At 38.3% G+C, this 22137-nt stretch overlaps 3 protein-coding genes and 1 long non-coding RNA gene across 6 annotated transcripts; 1 reads left to right on the top strand and 3 right to left on the bottom strand.

Moving 5' to 3' along the window:
- Nucleotides 1-1114: 1114 nt before the first annotated feature.
- Nucleotides 1115-6413, top strand: LOC145421072 (GTPase IMAP family member 8-like). Of its 2 annotated transcripts, none has more exons than XR_013902350.1 (5): nucleotides 1115-1262; nucleotides 1521-2237; nucleotides 3408-4748; nucleotides 4840-4895; nucleotides 5533-5615. XR_013902350.1 is itself a non-coding variant. In XM_080290835.1 (5 exons), exons 1-5 carry the CDS (start codon nucleotides 1241-1243, stop codon nucleotides 5722-5724), a joined length of 2334 nt encoding a protein of 777 aa, XP_080146961.1. In that variant the 5' UTR covers nucleotides 1115-1240; the 3' UTR covers nucleotides 5725-6413. The 2 variants fall into 2 exon arrangements, 1 of the variants encoding a protein (XP_080146961.1); XM_080290835.1 differs by having other exon boundaries at nucleotides 4834-4895; nucleotides 5533-6413.
- On the bottom strand, nucleotides 6135-9351 carry LOC113008209 (olfactory receptor 4B13-like). Its single transcript, XM_080290836.1, has one exon. It carries the CDS (start codon nucleotides 7683-7685, stop codon nucleotides 6756-6758), a length of 930 nt encoding a protein of 309 aa, XP_080146962.1. The 5' UTR covers nucleotides 7686-9351; the 3' UTR covers nucleotides 6135-6755.
- A 5024-nt stretch (nucleotides 9352-14375) lies between these two features.
- LOC113008198 (olfactory receptor 4B13-like) lies at nucleotides 14376-15305 on the bottom strand. Its single transcript, XM_080290462.1, has one exon. It carries the CDS (start codon nucleotides 15303-15305, stop codon nucleotides 14376-14378), a length of 930 nt encoding a protein of 309 aa, XP_080146588.1.
- Nucleotides 15306-16594: 1289 nt separating this feature from the next.
- LOC113008474 (uncharacterized) lies at nucleotides 16595-20554 on the bottom strand. 2 transcript variants are annotated; one of them, XR_003270022.2, is made up of 5 exons: nucleotides 20231-20554; nucleotides 19465-19530; nucleotides 18959-19114; nucleotides 18414-18506; nucleotides 16595-18124 (listed from the first exon to the last, which is right to left on the bottom strand). It is a non-coding gene; the product is annotated as an uncharacterized LOC113008474 (long non-coding RNA). The 2 variants fall into 2 exon arrangements; XR_013902370.1 differs by lacking the exon at nucleotides 20231-20554 and having other exon boundaries at nucleotides 19465-20224.
- Between the last annotated feature and the right edge of the window lie 1583 nt (nucleotides 20555-22137).

Raw genomic sequence — 22137 nt, 5'->3', positions numbered from 1 at the left:
TAAAATATTTTTGCAGCCTAATAATCATGTTTTTCGGGCTCCGTGGTCTCTCAGCCTCAGACACATCACATACCAATAAAACATCTCAGTAAGCCAAACTAGATAACATGAACATTTTGGATTTTACTTTTATCAAACAATGCTGCATTAAGTTTCAAGCTGCTACTGATGTGGTTGCTAGACAACTTTTTAAGCTAACATTTGGCCTTAGCGGTCTTCTAGTGATCAGGTAGGCCAGACAGAGAGAGAGAGGATTGGCTAAGGCATAAGGTCTCAGAAGGTGAGGGAGAGGGAAAAAGTGAAGTATTCTTGTCTAATCTACTTAGTGCAATATACAGCATACATAAATGGAAAGCAGTAAAGAGCATAAGATGTAAGTAGATGACAAAATTCACGTTTCTTAGTTTAGAACAAAATCTTAATCTTAACTAGGGCCCCAAAATGATTCACCCTGGTCCTAACAGCATTGTTAATCTAATGTGAATATCAGGGTTCGGCTGTGTCAGAAGAGCTGATCCACTCAATCATCAGTAATGCACATGTAAGAAAACTAGGTTTATCTGGTGTTAATCAGGAAGCAAGGGTGTTTAATGCATTTTAACAGTTTTAGATTTCAGATTTCTCAATGAAAATGATCTGACCCGAAAACATACAAGGAGACACTACAATACTGCCCTTTACCAAGATTACAATTAAACGATCTATTTAATGTATTGATTTTGCTAAATTACGGAAATGATTATCTCACAGCAATCAATCAAATGCTAAAATATACTTCAGTAAACTTTAGATTACTGGAATTGCACACATATTGGCTTTTGTATGCAATATATTATGTATACAGGACGTTGGGGTTCTGCATACACAGATGTCTTAAAAGAGTTCCTCCCTCAGTAGTTTGGACCTTTTTTGGAGGACTAACAGCATGTTTAACTACTATGTAAGAACACAGAAAAGATCCTCAAATACACTCACTGAACTTAGGCCTTGGCTTCCTTGGCTCCTTGATGTAATTATACTGTTACAGAAATGTTACCTGTGTGAGCTAATTAGATGATATCTTCCACTAGCAGAGTGGTACGGGCTGGACTTTGACCTTTCATCAGACAGAGAGCTGAGTCAAGCATTAAGGCTCAGGCTGACACTGGGCTGGACGATATTTTTCCACTTCGCTTTGTTTTTGGGAAAACAGGGTTTTTAACTGTAGTGAATCATCTTTAAAGTGACTGATAAAGTTTTAATGGCTCACAGACACCATAAAGGTATGTTACCGACTTATACTTTTATATGTCTTAAATGTATCCATACAACATTTGCAAGGCTGATTGATTTTAGTATATTAAATCCAATTTGTTCTATTTTCTTATTCTGTACATAATTCATTGCAGTTAAGAGAATTTCAGCATTTTGCATAGTTCAGAGGAAAGTTGTGAAACCAGTGGGAGGGCTTTGTCTCACATCAGCTGCTTGCATGCCAGAGTTGTGGTAATTCAGTGACATGTTGTCCTCTCTGCTGGCAGAGAACAAACACATTCTCCAGGAGCTCAGGATTGTGCTCTTGGGACACGACTGGCTGGAGAAGAGTTTGACAGGAAACACTATCCTCAGCAGACAGATGTTTGACACCAGCAGAGATGTGAAGATGTGTGTTAAGAGACAAACTATTCTTGATGAAGGACTTAAAGTGGTTGTGGTCAGTACCCCTGAAAGATGGATTCACTATTCTGTCCAAGACCCCAGCCTGGTAAATATGAACACAGCAGCCTGCGTGGCCATGTGCCCACCGGGACCTCATGCTTTCCTCATGGTTATACCGATCAGCTCGCACAGAGGTCGGGAATGGACAGTAGAGGGACCTCTGGAGCAGTTAAATGACACCCTGTGGAGGAACACGATAGTAATATTCACGAGATATGAGCAGCTGAGAGGGATGTCTGTGGAGAGTTACATTGCAAAATACAAGTTTCTGAAAAGCCTTTTGGACAAATGCATGTATAGATACCACCTTTTAGATACAAGCACTTGGGGAGAAGATGATCCCACTCAGGTTAAAGAACTTTTGGAGAAGATTGATGCAGTGGTTGAAGAAAATATAAAAGCAGGAGGAGTTGGTTATGTGACTAGAAATGACAAACTGTTCAGGATAACAGAGAGCCAAAGGAAAAAGGTGGAGGAGAGGGCGACTTTAAGGCGAATGAATGTGCATATGGTTAAAAGAACCCTCACATTTCTACTGGGTAAGCGTCACTTCATGCACCTATCATATTTGTTTTTTCAAGACATAATAATAATTGAACCAAAACAAAATGTGAAAATAAAAAAAAAGTAGAAAAAAAAGAAAAATAAATCAAAATGATTTAAATTATACCCCCCTCCCAGGCCCATAACTGCCATCTTCACCAATTGTGAGGCATAACGGCATTAGTGGAAAGGGGAAAAAAATACAATCATTAGCACTCAGAGATTCAGTGATATTTATTTACACATATCAACATTTGCATTCAACAGACTAATCATCCATCCACCACAAACTGTGATGTTATTACTTATGTAGCTCAGAAAATTAGATCGGGTACAATCATTTTTATAATACTACAAACATTAATGTTTGTAATATGATAAATTACCTGGACTCATTTCTCCTTAGCCCAAGTAAAACATTTTTGCTGTTGTCTCTGGTTCCAGGTGTTTCATTGTGGTTGTACTTACTGTTTTATTTTGTTAGTCTTTTGTGTCATTTATATTATGTTCAGTTTTCTTTCCCCCATTTCTCCCTCTAGCTGTGTCTTTCTTCCTGCTCCTGTTTTCTCTCAGTTTGGATGTTTTAATCCTGATTCATGATTCACGGCAATAATGCTCTTTTTTGCGTGTTGAGACTCCTCTCAAGACTGCATTCATCAGTGTTGCTTGTGCACTTTTCTTACCACGCTTTTCCCTTCTGGTCAACTTTCCATTAATATGCTTTGATTCTGTGGTTGTCTTTTTGTTTGTTTTTAATAAGAACAATGCAAATACTGCTTTAAATACCAAGAATTATTTAAATACATAAAATGCCAAAATGTTTATTTAAATGTATGACACTAAATTAGATCATTTGAATGACAAAATTGCTCTTTACTGCTGGATGTGTTCATACACAACTTTATGCTAACAGTGTCATGATATCAAAATAAGTCAGGTATTCAAAGGTTCTCTTTGAATACCTGAAGCTGCTGAAAATCAGCTATTATGGTTCTTCCAAGTACTAACAGTAGTAAAATCTCTAATGAAGGAAACTTCTCATTCAAACCAGCATTGTGGAAACATCTAAAATTCATCATTCTCATTTACCTGAAACAACTGCAAGATGGAAATATACATTTGCAAAGCTAACATCATTACCTAAATCTTGCATTTCTGCAATACAGGAGAGTTTCCCCCAATTTCAGTGCTTCGAATTCTGGTAGTGGGACCGAAGCAGGCTGGGAAAAGCTCAGCTGGAAACAATCTTCTTGGTGGTGAAGTCTTTGCTGTGGGACAGTCAACATCACAGGTCACTGAGAGGGAGGGTGGTGCTGGCAAACTGCAAATAACTGTTGTGGACACTCCAGGATGGCATGGACGATACTGTTCCGAGGACACTCCAAGGGAAGTACAGGATCTAATTACTAGCAGTGCATCCCCGTGGGCTCCTACTCCTCATGCTGTCCTGGTGGTTGTACGTGCCGATGAGACCTTCACTGAAACCGACAGAATTAGAGCGGAGGAACACTTAAGCTTGTTCGGTCTCTGGGTGTGGATGCGAAGTATTGTGTTGTTCACCTGGGGAGACAAACTGGGAGTCACTCCCATTGAAGAGCACATTGAAAGATGGCCAGCTCTGCAGCAGCTTGTGGACAAATGTGGAAACAGATATCATGTTTTTGATAACTTAAACAGGGTCGGAGACATCCAGGTTAGAGCACTACTGGAGAAGATTGAGGAGACGGTGGTGGAGAACGATGCCAGATACTTGGTACAGAGTTTCATGAATCTCCAGGAAAGCAACAAAAAGCTGGAAAAGAGCTCCAAAAAGACTGTGAGGCAACTGAAGAAGGTTAAAGAAGAGAATAATGTCCTGAAAAAGACAGTTGAGGAGAGGGAAAGGACAGTAGAAGATATGATCAAGATAGCTAAAGAGGAAGATGGACAGGTTCGGGCTTTGAAGGTGACAACAGAAGATGAGAAGGAGTGGTTAAAGAAAGATTATGAAGAAAAGATAAGCATTCTAAACACTGAAAACACTCAACTCAAGAAGGACATTATGGAAAAAGACAGGGTGATAAAAGAGCTGTGTGCAGTGAAAAGACATTTCATAAAGTCTACAAAGCAAAGGAGTGAAGGGGACAAAGAAAAGCTTGAGGAAAAGATGAAGGCACAAGAGCAAGAAATTGCAGGCTTAAAGAAATTGTGTGTAAAGAAAGAAAAAGACACGGAGCAAATGCTGATGGATCACAGGCAAGAAGTGATGAAGCTCAAAGAGATGACGGAACAGCTGAAAAAAGAAAATGAAGATGCAAAGAAAATGTTGAAAGTGGCGATCAGTAGGATGCAGTGGCACTACAAAGAGACGGAAACTAACGGGACAAATAAGATGAACACCGTGCACTTTAATAAAGGTGATCATGGAAAAACTGTGGCAGACCTAAAGTTGCTGGAGGAGCTTAGCAGAAGACCAAAATGGGCATTCACAATACCTTCAAGTCATCATCGACATGTCATCAACCACTGTGAGTATGAGAAAGTGATCCTGAGTGTGGTTACACAATAATGAGTATACTCTGTAAGAACAAAGTCAAAATGTCACTCATTAAGTTCCAGAAGCAGAGCAGAAGAGCCTGGCTGTGCCGGACAGTGGTGCCAATGTCCAGTACAAGGTGAGTAAAAATGGAGTTGACAGTCCGACCATGATGAACGCACAAAACGCTCTAGATAAGACTAAGTTTCTTTTATGTGAACACAAAGGTCTTTACAGCTTTCCTAAAATACATTCCTAAAGTTTTTCATGCATCTCAGACTCATTTATATCCATAACACATCAGTTTGATTTATTTATTTGTGCTTCATTTGAAGCATCAGAGTGGAACATGTATGACAATTCATTCAAATTATGATAAGGATTAATTCATTGGGCCTCCCTAATTTAATGGCAATCAACCAGAAGTAAATTATGTAAATATTTCACGCTGGGTTGAGGTATTTGACTCCACAAATACAATTTATTTCACTAAATTCACATCACTTACCTGAAAAAGTTATTTTAAGTTTCAGGAATATTATACGCATCCAAAATGTTTTGCAGATGCATTGTCATCAGGATTTTTTAGATTAGCTGTTTTCCCATTTTCCCAAACTACTGCCCAAATCCATTTAAGTGTGTTTACTCCAATGCTACTACGTCCTTTACTTATTCTTGCAAAAATCAAGTATGCTAACACACTGTACTGGAATACAACCCACAGTGTATTAAATAACTGAAAGATTGCCTAGTACAGTCCCTTTTTTCCCCAACAGAAAGAGTCTGCGAACCCAGCAAGCAGACATGAAGCAGGCTTGACTTCATCATGGCTCAGAGCCGGAGGTGCAGCCTTCGGAGCAGCAGCTGGAGCCTTTGTGGCCTCATCCAGGGTGGGCACAGGGATGAATGCCAGGTCAGCTGGCTGGGCTGCAGCTGGGGCTCTCCTGGGCAGCTTATTGGTCCAATAAATTAGATACCTGATTCAAGAGACCTAAGATCTATTATATGACCATGTTCAGTGTACAGACGAAATATGGTCTTGGCTTCTACTGCTTTTGTGTTCTGTACGTGAAACTCAGTAACCCAAAGTGCATTTATTTGATTTTTTTAATGCCACATTGGAAATAATGTCAGCTGTACACTTTGATCTGCTGAATGTTAACAGCAACTGAGTAACTAGATGCAGATGCCAAAATTATACTCACATCACAACAGTTTTTGTGCTTTATTTTGGCTTTGAATAACTGGTAGTTTGAACATAAGTCCTCTGTATGGAAATAGATGGTAAAATAAAATATATATTGTACAGGATATGGCAGAAATGTTGGGGCATCTTAAACTATCAGACTTTTAGAAGATTTTCTGCTCACCCAACTCTGTGCCTGAAAATTGTACGTTCCAAAGTTTGACTTATACAAGGTCTTTTTTCACACATGGAAATCTAAAGCAAAGTTTGAATTAATATGAATATCTCAAAAACTATTAAAGATAAAAGCCTGAAATTTTCCTTAGTCTTACTGATTCAATTGTATGATTGTATGCTTCTAATAAGGAAACCTGATCTCTGACCTGACACATGCCTGACAAAAATCCTATTGATGGAAAAAATGTTTTTCCAAGAACATTTTAAAATAAAATAGTAAAATAGTTCCTCAAACCCTTTTCCGTTCTATTTATGCTATGACACAAAAAAGCTTCAGTTTAAGACAAATGTTTTTAATTCTCTTACATTCCACATGTGTATTTGTGTGTCTATTTTCAATTTGATTTGCATACAGCAGCAGAAAAACATCTTGTACTTCATATAACAACAAATAATTTCAATAAAAATGAACAATGAGCTGAAACAAATCCCCATTATTTTCCTGGATAAATGATGGGGCTCAGGGATGTATCCCTGACAAAATACTGAAACATGAATTTGCACCCTGTTTTGTCACTGTCTATGAACAAAGAAATAATGAGAAAAACATTGAGTGATTAAACTTTATTAAAGTGGTTATTTTTGTTTACGGTAAACAAAACTCAGAATTTTATTTCGTATTTTGGTAAGTTTAAATCCATAAATGAGGGGATTCATAACTGGAGGGATGACGAGAAATTCAATAGCGATGAAGTTTTGGAGGCTTTGGGGTAAATCTGCAGAGCCAAATCGCATATACATCAAATCAAAAAGTATTACAATCAAAAATGTGATTAAAGAAGTCAGATGGGGCACACAGGTCTGCATAAACTTCGCCCTGTCTTCTTTGGACGTTACAGATGTTTTAATAAGATGCATGTACGTCCACATTATGAAAAACCCATGCGAAATATACATGATAATTGTTGCATATGAAACAACACTATTTAAAAGGGTGTCTGTGTCAGAGCAAGCAAGTTTAACAATTACCCAGTTCACACAGAAGACCTTCTCAATTTTTGATCTGCATAAGGTCAGTCTTGATGTTAGCAGAATACTGATGGAAAAAATGCATAAAGGAGTCAGCCAGGAGAAACACACCAGCTGAGAGAGCCTCCTCTTAGTCATGAAAGAGTGGTAGTGCAGAGGGCAACATATAGCCAGATACCTGTCAAAGGCCATGACAGCTAAAATGGACAAATCACAGCAAGCAAATGAGTACATGATAAAAGCTTGTAAAAGGCACCCTTCATAGGAGATTTCTTGAGAAGACGACAGCAGATCTAACAGGAATTTTGGGTAGAAACCTGTGGTCCCATAAATTGCATTAATGCAAAAACTGCTCAGTAAAATGTACATAGGTTCATGGAGGTTTTCATCCAAGACAATGAGCACAATCAGAGACACATTGATTAATATGATCATACAGTAATACATTAATGTGAGTGAGAAGATGGTAAGTCTGATATTCATTGTCTCATTAAATCCAGAGAGAGTGAACATTCTCACAACAGAAACATTATCCATAATCAGAGAGCAATACTCACAATTTCAAATGTTCAGATTATACCTGACGAGTGTTCAAAATGCAGAGTGAGCAGCTACACTGTGCTGTGTATTCTCACTCCGCTCTCATTCAGCACCGTCTATTAATAAACGCTTTGATGATGACAGCACAACAGCTGGGAATTCAAACTCATATTGCCGGTCCTCTAATAACTCGTTTCTGTACGTATAAAAAAAATTGCATTCAGTTTCAGTAATTGAGTATTTTTGATTGTCTAAGGAGCTTGGAAAGAAAAGCTTCTGGACTTCTTTAAGTTGCTTGAAGACGTTGCACCTCTCATCCGAGAGCTTCTTCAGGTCTAGCCTAGAACTGAAGAACCTTCACAGATGAGTGTTTTTGATATTAGAAAACTTTAAGAATTTGTGAATTGTTAACTTGTTAAGTAATATTTTTTCTAACTATGAATTATGTAAAAATTGCTGTAAAAATTAGATTATGTTAACTCTAGATGTCTGGCCTGTAGTGTTTTATAAATTTGATTTTTGCAGTGTACAGTGGTTAAGGTGTTCTGGTCCTGGGTTCAGTGTATAGAATTTTGTTCTGTTATTATTAAATATTCTTTGTTTAATGCCTAGTTTGTTTGTTTACATTTTCATCTTGTATTTTTTCTTGTATTAGTATTTTAAGTATTGAGTTAATTGTTCCAGTTACTATTTAGATCAGTTTATTATTTATAGTTTATACTTTTACTTTGTGTTTCTCAGTTTAGTTATTATTGCTAACTTCCTATTTTACTTAGGCCCTGTCTTGTGTTTTGTGCTACTTTCCCTCCTATGATGTGGTGATTATCCGCACCTGCAACTTATTTTGCACTTCCACTACACATAACATCTGGACTAATGGCGAAACAACTGGTTGCTCAGTGTTTCAACATCTGGAAGAAAAAACTGCTATCACAACTAAAGATCGACAAGGTACAACACGAATGCTACACCAGGGGGGAACAAGGTCGTCAGGTCAGGGGGGTGATATCATCTCGACCCTCCGAGATTGGGTATCAAGTGCCAAGGCCAACTGATGTGTGTGAGGTGTTTATTGTAAGAACACCTGACTTGACAGATATGATCATTGCTAAGCTGGAAACCTGGACCCTCTATGGCTGATTACAAAGCCCATATGAAGAACCATCTGAAGGTTATGGAAAATCCCTACTGTGACTATCATCGAAACCAACCAGCTGATCTACACTATGGCAGCAGTGATCAGTGAGGTGCTTGGCTACAAGATGAACAGCTACAAGGAGCAGTACCCTCCTTGTAGAAGGAGACTAGAAGCCAAGACAAGATGGAGGGAAGTGAGCCAAACATCGGAGCTGCAAAAAGGTGTGACGAAGAAATAAAATCATACTTGAGGCCTTGGAAATAGGGATGGGTATTAGGTTTTATCCGAAACCAGTGCCAAACCGGTACTTTTGAAATGGTGCCGGTGCTTAAACGGTGCTCGAACCGGTGCTCGAACCGGTGCTTAAAGAATGGAAAACACAAACTTTGTCCAAAAACCTCTCATGTTTAGCTGTTTTTTGTAAAAAGATAACAATGTTAGCCCTTTCTGCAGCTATGGGGCATATATGGTATCGTTCTTGGCTGGAGGCAGTGCTTAAACAATGGAATAAACACAAACTTTGTCCAAAAACCTCTCATGTTGTTGTTGCTGTTTCCCACTTTTTCTTTGGTCATTTTAGCCTTTTTGGCCAGGGTGAAGGGAGTACCTGCCATCAAACAAGAAGACAGCCGCATGTAACTACGACAGTGTTTGCTAGTTCACCTTACATGCATTGATTTAATAACGTGGTTAGCCTACACAACGTAAATTAAACACGAACTACATTAAGCTACTGACCCAGAGGAGAACGGCTGCTGCTGCCATCATCATCCGTCATCATTTCTGCTACACCGGCAGGGCTAGGGGCCTGGACTCTCCTCCGCGGGTTCTTGGGGGATGTTGCTAACCCCGGGTCCGAGGCACCATACCCGCAGTAGATGTGCTCGGTGTGAGGTCTCGCAGCAAGCTATCAAATACGGTTCATTTCTCAGCTTTTAACAAAACACTATAAGTCGCCAGGTTCGTCGTCAGATTCAAGGAGTTACCTCCTTTGCACAGTATCACCTTAAAGTACTTGTTGCAGGCTGCTGAGTTTGCATATTTTGCTGTGAAGTACAGCCAGACTTTTGACTGCTTCGCCTTGGGCATTTTTAATCTGTAGCTCTGCTCTAAAAGAACGTACGTACCTGGGCCCGCCTACTATCCTTGGAAAGGTAAAATGATTGGCTAGAATCTGAAGTGTATGACATCTCAGGAAAAAAAAAGCACTGAAATAAAGCACCGAAATGTGTTCTACTTTTCGGTCTGGTTACTACCGTTTATGTCACAACCTGTGCCATCATGGCACTGGATACCAGTACCCATTCCTACTTGGTAACTGCCAAGCAAAGACTCACAACCTTGGCTTGCCGTTTGAAGAGGTATGCTAGAGAGATCGGAGTGAAGACCACACCAGCTTCCCTGAACAGGCTCCAGTAACCATCACAGTGGCAGATATCCAAGGCATAGTCTCAAGAATAAAGAGCTGGAAAGTAACAAGTCCCTGGGAGGCAGCAAACACCAAATATCTGCAGAAAGTAAGGCAAGTCCTGAGGAGACAGCTGAATGGGAAGAATGCAAGATTTAGGCAATCAACATCTCATCAAATACCCTGTTGGGATAATCAGTGAGACAAAGGAGGAGAAAGAAGCCACGGACCCCAAAACATCGAAGCTCCTAACAAGGCATGAATGGTTTCACCACAAGTCCACCCCAACCCTGAGACTAAACTAAGTGAAAGGAATTAGAGAATTACAGGACCACTATCCAGGATGAAACAACAAAGATCCAGGAGTACATCAGGAAAATGATCACGACCTATAGAGTGCTTAGTGAATACTTCAGGCAGCAGAAACCCGAGATAAAAGAAGAGGAATCATCATGGAAGCAAAGGTCCCTGAATGGTATGTACCACTGGAAGATAGAAGAGGTGACTGGTATCAAGAAATCCTATAAAGCGAGACTGAAAGACAGCACAAAGGTACTAATCATAGCAGCACAGGAACAAGCCCTAGGTACAAGATCCATAGAGGCTGAGGCTACCACACCAGCAAATACCCTAAGACCAGGTTGTACACTCTTGGCTTCCTTCTCCCCTCAGGCCATTTAGTGCTCAATACTAGACTAAATACTAGTTCAGCAACACTAGTTAGCAGAGGTTAGCAGATACTGTTGCTCAGGCGCTCTCGGGCTCTGTTGTTAAACTGGATTGTTTATCAATTGGAAGATCGATGGATTGTTCCCTGATTCCCCCAGATTCCTCCCGAGTTGCCCCCAATGGATCCATCAGAGTGTGTAATATCCATCCATCCATTCGCTTCCGCTTATCCTTTTCAGGGTCGCGGGGGGCGCTGGAGCCTATCCCAGGTGTCATAGGGCGAGAGGCAGGGTACACCCTGGACAGGTCGCCAGTCTGTCGCAGGGCCAACACACAGGGACAGACAACCATTCGCACTCACATTCATTCGCACATTCACACCTAGTGACAATTTGGATTATCCAATTAACCTATCCCCACAAGTTGCATGTCTTTGGACGGTGGGAGGAAGCCAGAGTACCCGGAGGAAACCCACGCAAACACGGGGAGAACATGCAAACTCCACACAGAAATGGTGGAATTGAACTCAGGACCTTCTTGCTGTGCGGCAACAGTGCTAACCACCGTGCCACCGTGCTGCCCTAGTGTGTAATATTAATATTTATTTATTTATTTATTTTTTTATTATGTTGCTCTTTGTTGTTTGCTTTCTCTTCTCTTCTGTTTTTTTTTTTTTTTCTCCATACAGGTGACCCAGACTGGTACTTTTAAATGGACTGGTACTCACATAGTGGCTTTCTACTCAATTTGAGCACTCAAAACACTTTGTACTCATCTCATTCACTCAGTCATACACACAGAGTGTTTTTACCTTTTTTTTTTTTTTTTAGTGTGTAATATTAAAAAGGTAAAAACACAAGTACCAGTCCGGCATTTTTGTTAGTGGGTCTGAGGCGAGGCCCACTAACAAAATTGTGAAGAATGCTGATAGAATAAAATAGAATAGAATAGAATAATAATTTATTGTGAGTCTCATCCAGGACATCAATGAATAAGTTAGCAGGTGAACCAACTGGAGAACTGTAATAACACCTTAACACTAAATACTGAATAAAAAAAGGAGATCAGCATGAGCCAGCACAGTCACATATCACTTCTTTTCAACAACACCACAGTGAAGATGGCCAGCAGCACGAAACTCCTGGGCGTACAGATAGACCTGTCCTGTTCACTGCACAGTGGAGCTCTTGTAAAAGAGAGCCTTTTGCCCCAATTAAGAAAAGGTCACCTTCCCTTTCCCATCTCTACTACTCTCTTTGCATCTCTGATTGGTCAAGAGCCTGCTTTGCTTTAGACTGGCAATCCCTGAATATAGTGGTGGGGACAGCAGAGAATACTTATGGGACTCCACTTCCCCACATCTGGGATGATGCCTGACCAAAGCAAACAAACACATACGTGACCTCTCCCACCCCTACCACACACTGTTCTGCCTGCTGGATTCATGTTTAACTTTTGGACCTTCAGGCCATACTCAGTGCAGATGTTCCTGTATACTATACTGGCTACTTGGTTATAGGATTTCGTGCTATACGTCTATATCCTTCTGCAACAGCACCCTATCTGAAAAAAGGGAGGCAGCTTTTAAAGCAGCAGCCACCCACTGTGTGGATTCCAAATTCATAGAAAATATTGTTCTATCTATCTATATATATCTATATATACCTATATATATATATATATATATCTATATATACCTATATATATATATATATATATATATATATATATATATATATATATATATATATATATATATATACATAAAATCACTTATTAATAAATTGTTGAAAAAGAAACATGTGTAGCTGTAGCAGTAAACAGTGTGTTAAGTGGATGTGTTGTACAGGGAGATAGCCACAGGCTGGTGCTTTTCGGTAATCTCAGTCTCTCACTGAACGTGCTCCTGTGACTGACCAGCATGTCATGGAGTGGGTGGGAGGTGTTATCCAACATTGTCTTTATCTTGGACAGCATCTGCCTCTCCGACACCACCTTGAGGGAGTCCAGCTCCATCCCCACAACATAACTGACCTTACGGATAAGAAGAGGGGTATTATATTCTCACTGTTTCATTAAATCCTGACAGAATGAAACTGCTTAGATTAGACACATTATCCGTGACAAGAGAACACATCTATCTTCTTAGTTGAATAAAAATGTGAGTGTACAGAGCACACATCTGCTGGATCTACATCCCTAACAATGTTTGCCCTCCCTCTACATCTCCTGTTAAGTACTGCTTTAGGCTCAACAATAAAACAAACACCTGGGAATTCGTAAACTGTTCCTTTGATTTTCCTCTTATAAGGTTTCATCTGAATCGTTCTTTGCCTGGCCCTTCAAACAGCCAGCAGGCAAAAACACAGCCAGGCACATAGCCCCTGAAGTCAATGGGACACACAATCCACTTCACCATAGTAAGGTGGAAATTCTTAAAGAGGATAGATTTTTTATTTTCAAATTTGAAAAAAGATAATAAGGTTCAATGTCAAAAATTTACATTACTCTGTTGCACGAGTGATAAGAGCAGGCCTCATAAGATACACTAAAATGCAGCATCTTATAGCATTTTATTAGCATGTTGTATGTGTAAATATACCACCTCAGATAATGTATGCTATATGCTTTGTATGTTTCATTCATTTCATTTTTTATTTTTTTTACTTTTTAAAATGCCATTTTTTGGTTCATTTCCAGTTTGCTTTCTCCAGTTTTATTATTATCTAATTAAAAGCTTGGGTCTATTATTATTAGTGGTGGTGTTTCTCAAGGGGAAAATGTTTAAACTACATGCAACAATAAAAATATAACTCTTTCTGAAGACACAGACTCTCAGTCAACAACATTACTGTTCAATTAATTTTGACTAAATTGTCAATTATCTCAGTTTATAGTTTATTTTTAAACTACCTACGGTAAACAAATATGAACATGAACCCTTTCTGTGTCTAATACATCACATCTCCATTTTATATAAAATGAGAGCAATAAAACACACACAGACACTTTTTAAATAAGGGAATATATAGATAAACCCTAGAGTTACCCTATAAACCCTGGTTTGTCTGTGAAGGTTCTCAGTCATCCAGGTCATCGTAGTCTAAGGAGCTTGGAAAGAAAAGCGTCTGGACTTCTTTAAGTTGCTTGAAGACGTTTCACCTCTCATCCGAAAAGCTTCTTCAGTTCTAAGGTCAAATGGTGTTGCATCTCTCCTCTTGATAAAAACCTTTACAAAATAATATTAATACAAAAGCTAACACTGAAAGAATTGACCACACTAAACCTAAGCTTTTAATATACAAAAGTCTATTGTATTCACACATATAACATGTAAAACAGTTCTATAAGATGTTGCATTGTTAGCTGGTTTTGCGAGGCCCGCTCTTATCAGTCATATTCAACAAAATAATGTACATTTTTGTGATTTTGCTGTCTTTTTATTTTTGAAACTCTTAACTCTGAAGGTGTTTCATTTTCTTTTAAAACAAACTAAACCCAAAATCCTATTTCGTATTTTGGTGAGTTTGAATCCATATATGAGAGGATTCATAAGTGGAGGGATGATCACAAATTCAGTAGCGATGAAATTTTGGAGGCTTTGAGGCAAATCTGTGGAATCGAATCGCATGTACACAAACTGAAAAACAACTACAGACAGGAATGTGATCAAAGAGGTCAGATGTGGCACACAGGTCTGCATAAACTTTGCCCTGTCCTCTCTGGACTTTGCGCATGTTTTAATAAGATGGGTGTAAGTCCAAATGATAAAAAAGCCATGAGACACATAAATGATAACTGTTGCATATGCTGTGATGTTGTTTGAAAAGGTGTCAGCTTCAGGACAAGCAAGTTTAACAATTAACCAGTTTAGACATAAGACTCTCTGAATCTTCGTACCACATAACTTGAGTCTTGCTGTAAGCACAACATTGATGGCAAAAATGCAGAAAGGTGTCAGCCAGGAGAAACACACCAGCTGAGAGAGCCTCCTCTTAGTCATGAAAGAGTAGTAGTGCAGAGGTCGACATATAGCCAGATACCTGTCAAAGGCCATGACAGTTAAAATGGATGAATTGCAGCAGACAGATGAGTACATGATAAAAGCTTGTAAAAGGCACCCTTCATGGGAGATTGTCTGAGAAGGCGACAGTAAATCTGAAAGGAATTTTGGGTAGAAACCTGTGGACCCATAAAGTGCATTAATGCAAAAGCTACTTAGAAAAATGTACATAGGTTCATGCAGGTTTACATCCAAGACAATAAGCAGCACAAGAGAGACATTGAAAAACAAAATCACACAGTAATACAGTAAAGTAACCGAGAAGAGGGGTACTCTGAAATTAATCGTCTCATTAAATCCTAATAGAATGAAACTTCTTACATTATGCACATTATCCATGATATGAAAAACCACGTACTTTCTGACGTAGACTTTCTGATGTACACTCACAAGTAACAACTTGTGAGTGTACAGAGGAAAGAGCTGCTGTAGCTACATCCCTAACACTATCTGCTCTTCCTCTACACCTCCTGTTAATTACTGCCTTTGGCTCAACAACAAAACACACACCTGGGAATTCAGCCTCTGTTGGTCTATGGAACAAGAAAAAAAATGACTAAAGGACAAGACAAGATGGATTTAAGTTCAATTTTGTAGTTGTTCATGGTGCCATGGTGATGACAGCAGCACACGCCTTACTCTATAGACTTTACTTACTGGTTAGATTGAATAATACGCAGTTGCTCTTCACCATGTGAAATGCTTAAAGTGCTGCATTTTACTTCAACCATAAGTATTAAGGGGTGAAGCTTTTCATTATTTCAATGAGCAGAGAAATAAAATTCTCTCATGTTCCTGGGTCTTGTATCCAGTGCTTTCTGTTTTGGAAAACACTGTTTTACTGTTTGATTAATTTCCAGTTCATTCCAGTTTATTTTTTGTATTTCTTAAGTCCAGCAATGAAGCCGCTTTTTAATTTATTTTTCGTATGAGAGTCTGCACTTTAGATCCTCCATCCTGCCCACTTCATCCAGCCTCATGAGAGAACCACAGACTGTTGTTAATAAATTATTTTATATGACGCTACATAGAAGAATGAAGTCCCTGTAAAGGTAGGGAGTAGGACACCCTTAAAGGGAACCCTATTAACACATGTTTGCGCTAAAATATGCACTGTGCTTTCAACAACATATATGTGGCATTAAAATACGTCAAATGTTTTCCTTTTACGCACATTTTATATAAAACCGATTTACCAGTAGGCCGCCATTGTCATTTACTTCTCAATGCATTCTGGGTAGTGACGTCACACGGTTGTACACTCAAAAAAATGAAACGTTGACTTTAATTAAAATTATTTTGTCAACAGGTTCCACGAAATTGAATTATGTTAGTTTAAAGCAAAAATCTTTAGTTCATCTAATTTAAAAAAACTACTTAAGATTAACAAGACATATTTAAGACTAACTAAATCAAGTTATGTTGTATGAACAAAGATGATATATTTTCAGGTTAGATAGTTTAGATTAGTTACTTCAACACATTTCTTATTTGTGGCAGTAAAATGTTAAATTTAAGTTAGATTAATTCAAATATTATATTTTCAGCCACCTTGTGCTTTATTAATTAGTTTTACATAAATCTATTTTGTCAACAGGTTCCACACAAATGAATTAAGTACATCCAACTTATTTTTTAAAATTTCTTTTATTGCCAACACATTCAGTGAGCATTTGTGTAAACCCAGTCCAAAATAAAACACAACAGCTCATTAGGGTTAGTAATTAACAGTATGTAGACAGATGCAACATCAAGACTTTAAATTAAATGTCTGTATCTACCAGAAATAGAAGAGAGAAAAAAAAACGCATTGAAGATCACATAACACATTGATAAGATGACACTTGAGTTATGCACATGTGATGCTAGTAAGGTCTGTGAGTGTTTTTTTCTTTTAGTGTCTAAAATGGATAGCAAAGTTGCTATTTGCAATGATTGCTTAGGGTCAGTCCAGTAACACAATGCCAATGAAGTGCTTTCCTTTAACAATGCAAAGTGAAGTGTCCACCTCAACAGCCACAATTTAAAAAAAATTTATGTAACAACAACAACAATAATAATAATAATAATAATAATAATCATAATAATAATAATAATAATAATAAATAGTCCACTGATATTAGCAATCAAAGAAAATTACATCACCATCCCAAATAAAACTTTAACAAAACATGCCAACATTATGGTCTAACAAAACAGCTTGTCAGCGTTCAGTTTTTTTGCAACAGCACAGCAGTAACCATTTAACACTTGCCACTGTCAACATTTATTTTACCAGTGTTTGGGCAAAAAACTTCAGATGTAAACATTTTAACATGGAAACAATTGTTCGTCTTTAAAAGTCCACAAAATATACATTCATCCTGCATTCCCAACTTGGATGATCTGATATCCTCGTGTTGGTGTTGTTCCCAGACCATCATGAAAATGTTGTCACATTGTTGTGACGTTATTCTTTTGCGCGCCAAGCCATTCGTGCATTTATGAAATTCCAATGTTGCAAGGACAATATCAATTCTGCTTACTGTTTATTAAAGGGTTACGGTTAGGGTTAGGGTCAGTTGATCGGCGGACAGAGGCGGTTTCACGCAGCTTAAGTACAGTTTTTTGTTTTACGTGCAGTATCATCTCTCAATTAAATCCTTTAAATCTCAATACTTTTGATTGTCTCTTACTAGCCCCCCACAACAGTAAAATCTCTCAAATTGTAGTAGTTTACAAACTTTTCAAAATGTTCTAAATTTCTCTTAAATGTAATTTTCCCGTTATCTGTCATTTACAAATTACCATTTTATTCCCATTCAGCCTCCGAAAAACTTCTGTCCATCTGACAGAACATTCATCATCCAAATTAAAGGTTGGCTTATTCATTCAGTGTATTCTTGAGCAACTGTACCTTGGTCAAGAGTATGCTGACATACAGATGAAGGAAGAGCTTCTGAAGTACTTCAAAGAAAGCTTTCAGTCTTGAGGTTAACTGAGATTCAGTGCATATATCCCACCCATTAAGAGTGCACATGCAGAGGCCAGGTCTTCCAGGTCATGCAGGACACACTAGATGGTTACACCCACATCGGCTGGAGGAGTGCTGGCATCAGCTCTTTCGATGGTAAAGATAGCAAGGGTAATTTGTTCCAGCTCCCTCTGAACAGCTGTAGCTTAGACACAAAAACATAGAAAAATGGCATCCAGTTTTAAAAAAAGAAAGAAAAAGGGCCAAAGCTACCCTTTAATGACATAAACACAATATTAGGAACATGCACCCCAGTGTGCCACTATTTCAGACTACAGATTCAACGATAAATATAAATAGTTTGGGTATACAAGAAGATTTCCCAAAACATTTAAACAGGTTCCATGCAAATTACAACAACAACAACATGCAACAACATTAGTTATTAAAAATTTGGTTTAATACAGATAAAAAACTAAACTAAAATTACCAACCAATTATTCTTTGAAGAGGATGCTTGGGTCTTCATTCAGGTAAAAAGGTAGTGCCCTGAGGACACACTCCCTCCCCTTTTCAATACTTTCCTTCTGTAGAGAGTGGCAGAGATACAGGAAGAGAAAACAGATATACTTTAGGATGACAGAAACTCACATTATACGCAAAATGAATGACATATCCACTGCACAGATAGACATGTACACAAGACCAACTAATCATCACATGGACATGAATAGTTAACCTGTTGGGCAGGGTTTCCACCACATTATATATGTCCATAATGGAGGTAAAGACAAACTAATACATCATCTTTTTTGCATTCAAAACATAACATAAAAACATTCACTTCTGGTTTAACCTAAATCAAGGGATCAGATTTTACATATGTTTAGGTAATTTAAATTTTCCAACGTTTTGAGTACCAAACTTTGTCTTGCTTAATATAAATGTAAGTGCACTGTGCAGCTACCATACACTAGCTGTTTAAATTTGAAAATGATCTTATTAGCCATAATATTTTGCTACCAACAGAATAACGCACCTGTGTGGCTGGGGCCAAAGTTTGTCTAATTTTCTTCCCTGCAACGCCTCCTTTTTTCTTGAAGACTTTTATGAGCTGGTCAGTGTATTGGTCAAGTTGTGTAAAAAGCCTTGGAACATGTGCAGCAGTAGTAATCCTCACATATTCTGCTTCCACCTGAAAATATGTCAACAAACACAACATACTGTACTGTAAATATACATACTATATGTACACATATACAAACTAAAACTAATGTAGTAAGACCTCATTAAAGCTATAATTTTAACACAAACATTTACACAAAATGCTAATGGAGCCATTACAGCTTTTATTGTTATTTATCAAGTTCCAAAAAATATTGATCACAGCTGATCTGAAAAGAATTTCATGCCTCAGGCCCTTGAACTGCAACCTTTACCATGGTTCAGATGTGGAGAAGAAATAACAGGGGCATGGGATGGGTCACAAAAGAAAACTTAACTTATAAAACAGTTTTGTTTTTAAAAGTATAACAGTTCACATACCACATACAAGCTCAGCAATACCACATACACCACATCAGTATAGGAGGGAGCAGGTAAAGGCAGGATCTGAGATTTATAAAGTAAAACAAGAAATTCATTACTTAATTTCAAGAAGCAAATTATTGTTTGAATTACAACTAAATAAAATACTACTCAGAAGAAAAGCAAGAGATTGACACTGCCATGTGCTAACTTTCTATAGAAGCAATTATCACCAGGTCTGTCGACCTCCATTGTCTGTCCACTCATATGTCTTGAATAATTTTATTAAAAAAATTAAGTGTGTACTTTCACAAACTGTAATTTATAACTACATTGATATGTATAACTCCGCTAGGAAACATGCTGTATTTACAGACCATTTTTACATAATACAGATTACTGATAGAGCAGAACAATGGTGTCACAGTGGCTTTCGCCCTTGACTTTTTGGATTTTAAATGTCACTTTATGCTATCCTTGCTATCCTATTCGATATTTCCGACTCTCGGATTACAGAAAAGGAATCCCAAGAAAGCAAATGGAAAAATAACCCCTTGAAAGAATAACCCCATGAACCCCTGTAGCTAATCCCTTAATAAAACAAAAAACAATAAAAATGTTTCTTACACAGTCCACAAAATAAGCATGTCCAGGACCCAGTAAAACTAATGTAAAACAAGCGCACGCAAACGATATAACATGTCTTGTAAGACAAACGCAAAATATAACCATGCTGGACATATAGATACTACACAACATAGTCAAAGAAAAAAAGTGGTCTTACCTCTCAAAGAAACAGCAGCTTGGCGCCAAAACAGCCTTTTTCAGTTAAATTTGAAGTCTTGCGCATGAGCAGGCACAAGCCGTGAAGCCTTCTTGTTCTGCGCGGTTTCATTACAACTGTTTTTGCATTACTGCCACCTTGTGGATATACAAGGTATATCGATCCTAATTGACTTAACTTAAATGTTATGCGATCAAGTAACACATTAGTATTATGTACGTTGAATAATAGACACAATTACGTAGACTTGATTAGAAAAACATATGTTAACTTAACAAAAACATATATTTTAAGTAAAATGAAAATAAATAATTAATATACACTGAACAATCCACCTCATTCATTTTTTTGAGTGTACCGCACCGAGTTCACAGTTAGCAGTGCACTGGAAATGGCTTCTTTTCAACCTTTCCAGTTTGAACCAGAGCAAGCCGAGAGAGAGGATGAAAATAGTCAACCAGTATGTAGTTTAGATGAGGATGATAACAATCCATCACACGAGAACGTGAGAGTGAGGGAAAGCTACTGGTGGCTATGTGGCTACTCAGTCCAAATTCCATTGACTCTTAGAAATGACTCTAGACTCGTACCAACAGTAACACCTTTAGTTATAAAATGTTTTAATAAATGTGTTTTAGGTGTCTTAAAGGAAAATGTATACAGAAGGCAAGATCCATTATAGTTTACAAGGATAGGGTACAGCTGATGTTATAAATAGCATGACATTTTTGTTTTTAAATTACCTTGAAGACCCACAAGTTATGCTTGGCTGCTTTTTGTTGATCTTTGCTCTGTGGTTAGGACGTTCCAGTCTTTATTTATTAATTTATTTATTTTTATTCAAAAGCAAATCAAATTGAGTGGAGACATTTCAAATAAATGGTATCATTTGTACAAATCATCAGCTGGAACAGTATTATTAATTTTAATTGATTAAGTACCAGTGCTCCTTAAGGTCGTGCCAGGGACAGGGCAGGTTACTCCTTTTCACAATTTGCTTCACAAAGAAGAGAACATAACCATTTACTTTTTTGATATACAGGGAGTGCAGAATTATTAGGCAAATGAGTATTCTGTCCACATCATCCTCTTCATGCATGTTGTCTTACTCCAAGCTGTATAGGCTCGAAAGCCTACTACCAATTAAGCATATTAGGTGATGTGCATCTCTGTAATGAGAAGGGGTGTGGTCTAATGACATCAACACCCTATATCAGGTGTGCATAATTATTAGGCAACTTCCTTTCCTTTGGCAAAATGGGTCAAAAGAAGGACTTGACAGGCTCAGAAAAGTCAAAAATAGTGAGATATCTTGCAGAGGGATGCAGCAGTCTCAAAATTGCAAAGCTTCTGAAGCGTGATCATCGAACAATCAAGCGTTTCATTCAAAATAGTCAACAGCGTCGCAAGAAGCGTGTGGAAAAACCAAGGCGCAAAATAACTGCCCATGAACTGAGAAAAGTCAAGCGTGCAGCTGCCAAGATGCCACTTGCCACCAGTTTGGCCATATTTCAGAGCTGCAACATCACTGGAGTGCCCAAAAGCACAAGGTGTGCAATACTCAGAGACATGGCCAAGGTAAGAAAGGCTGAAAGACGACCACCACTGAACAAGACACACAAGCTGAAACATCAAGACTGGGCCAAGAAATATCTCAAGACTGATTTTTCTAAGGTTTTATGGACTGATGAAATGAGAGTGAGTCTTGATGGGCCAGATGGATGGGCCCGTGGCTGGATTGGTAAAGGGCAGAGAGCTCCAGTCCGACTCAGACGCCAGCAAGGTGGAGGTGGAGTACTGGTTTGGGCTGGTATCATCAAAGATGAGCTTGTGGGGCCCTTTCGGGTTGAGGATGGAGTCAAGCTCAACTCCCAGTCCTACTGCCAGTTTCTGGAAGACACCTTCTT

The sequence above is a fragment of the Astatotilapia calliptera genome, chromosome 16 (genome assembly GCF_964374335.1).
Source record: "Astatotilapia calliptera chromosome 16, fAstCal68.1, whole genome shotgun sequence".
In the NCBI taxonomy this organism is placed as follows: domain Eukaryota; kingdom Metazoa; phylum Chordata; class Actinopteri; order Cichliformes; family Cichlidae; genus Astatotilapia; species Astatotilapia calliptera.
This window is presented reverse-complemented; position numbering and strand designations above follow the sequence as displayed.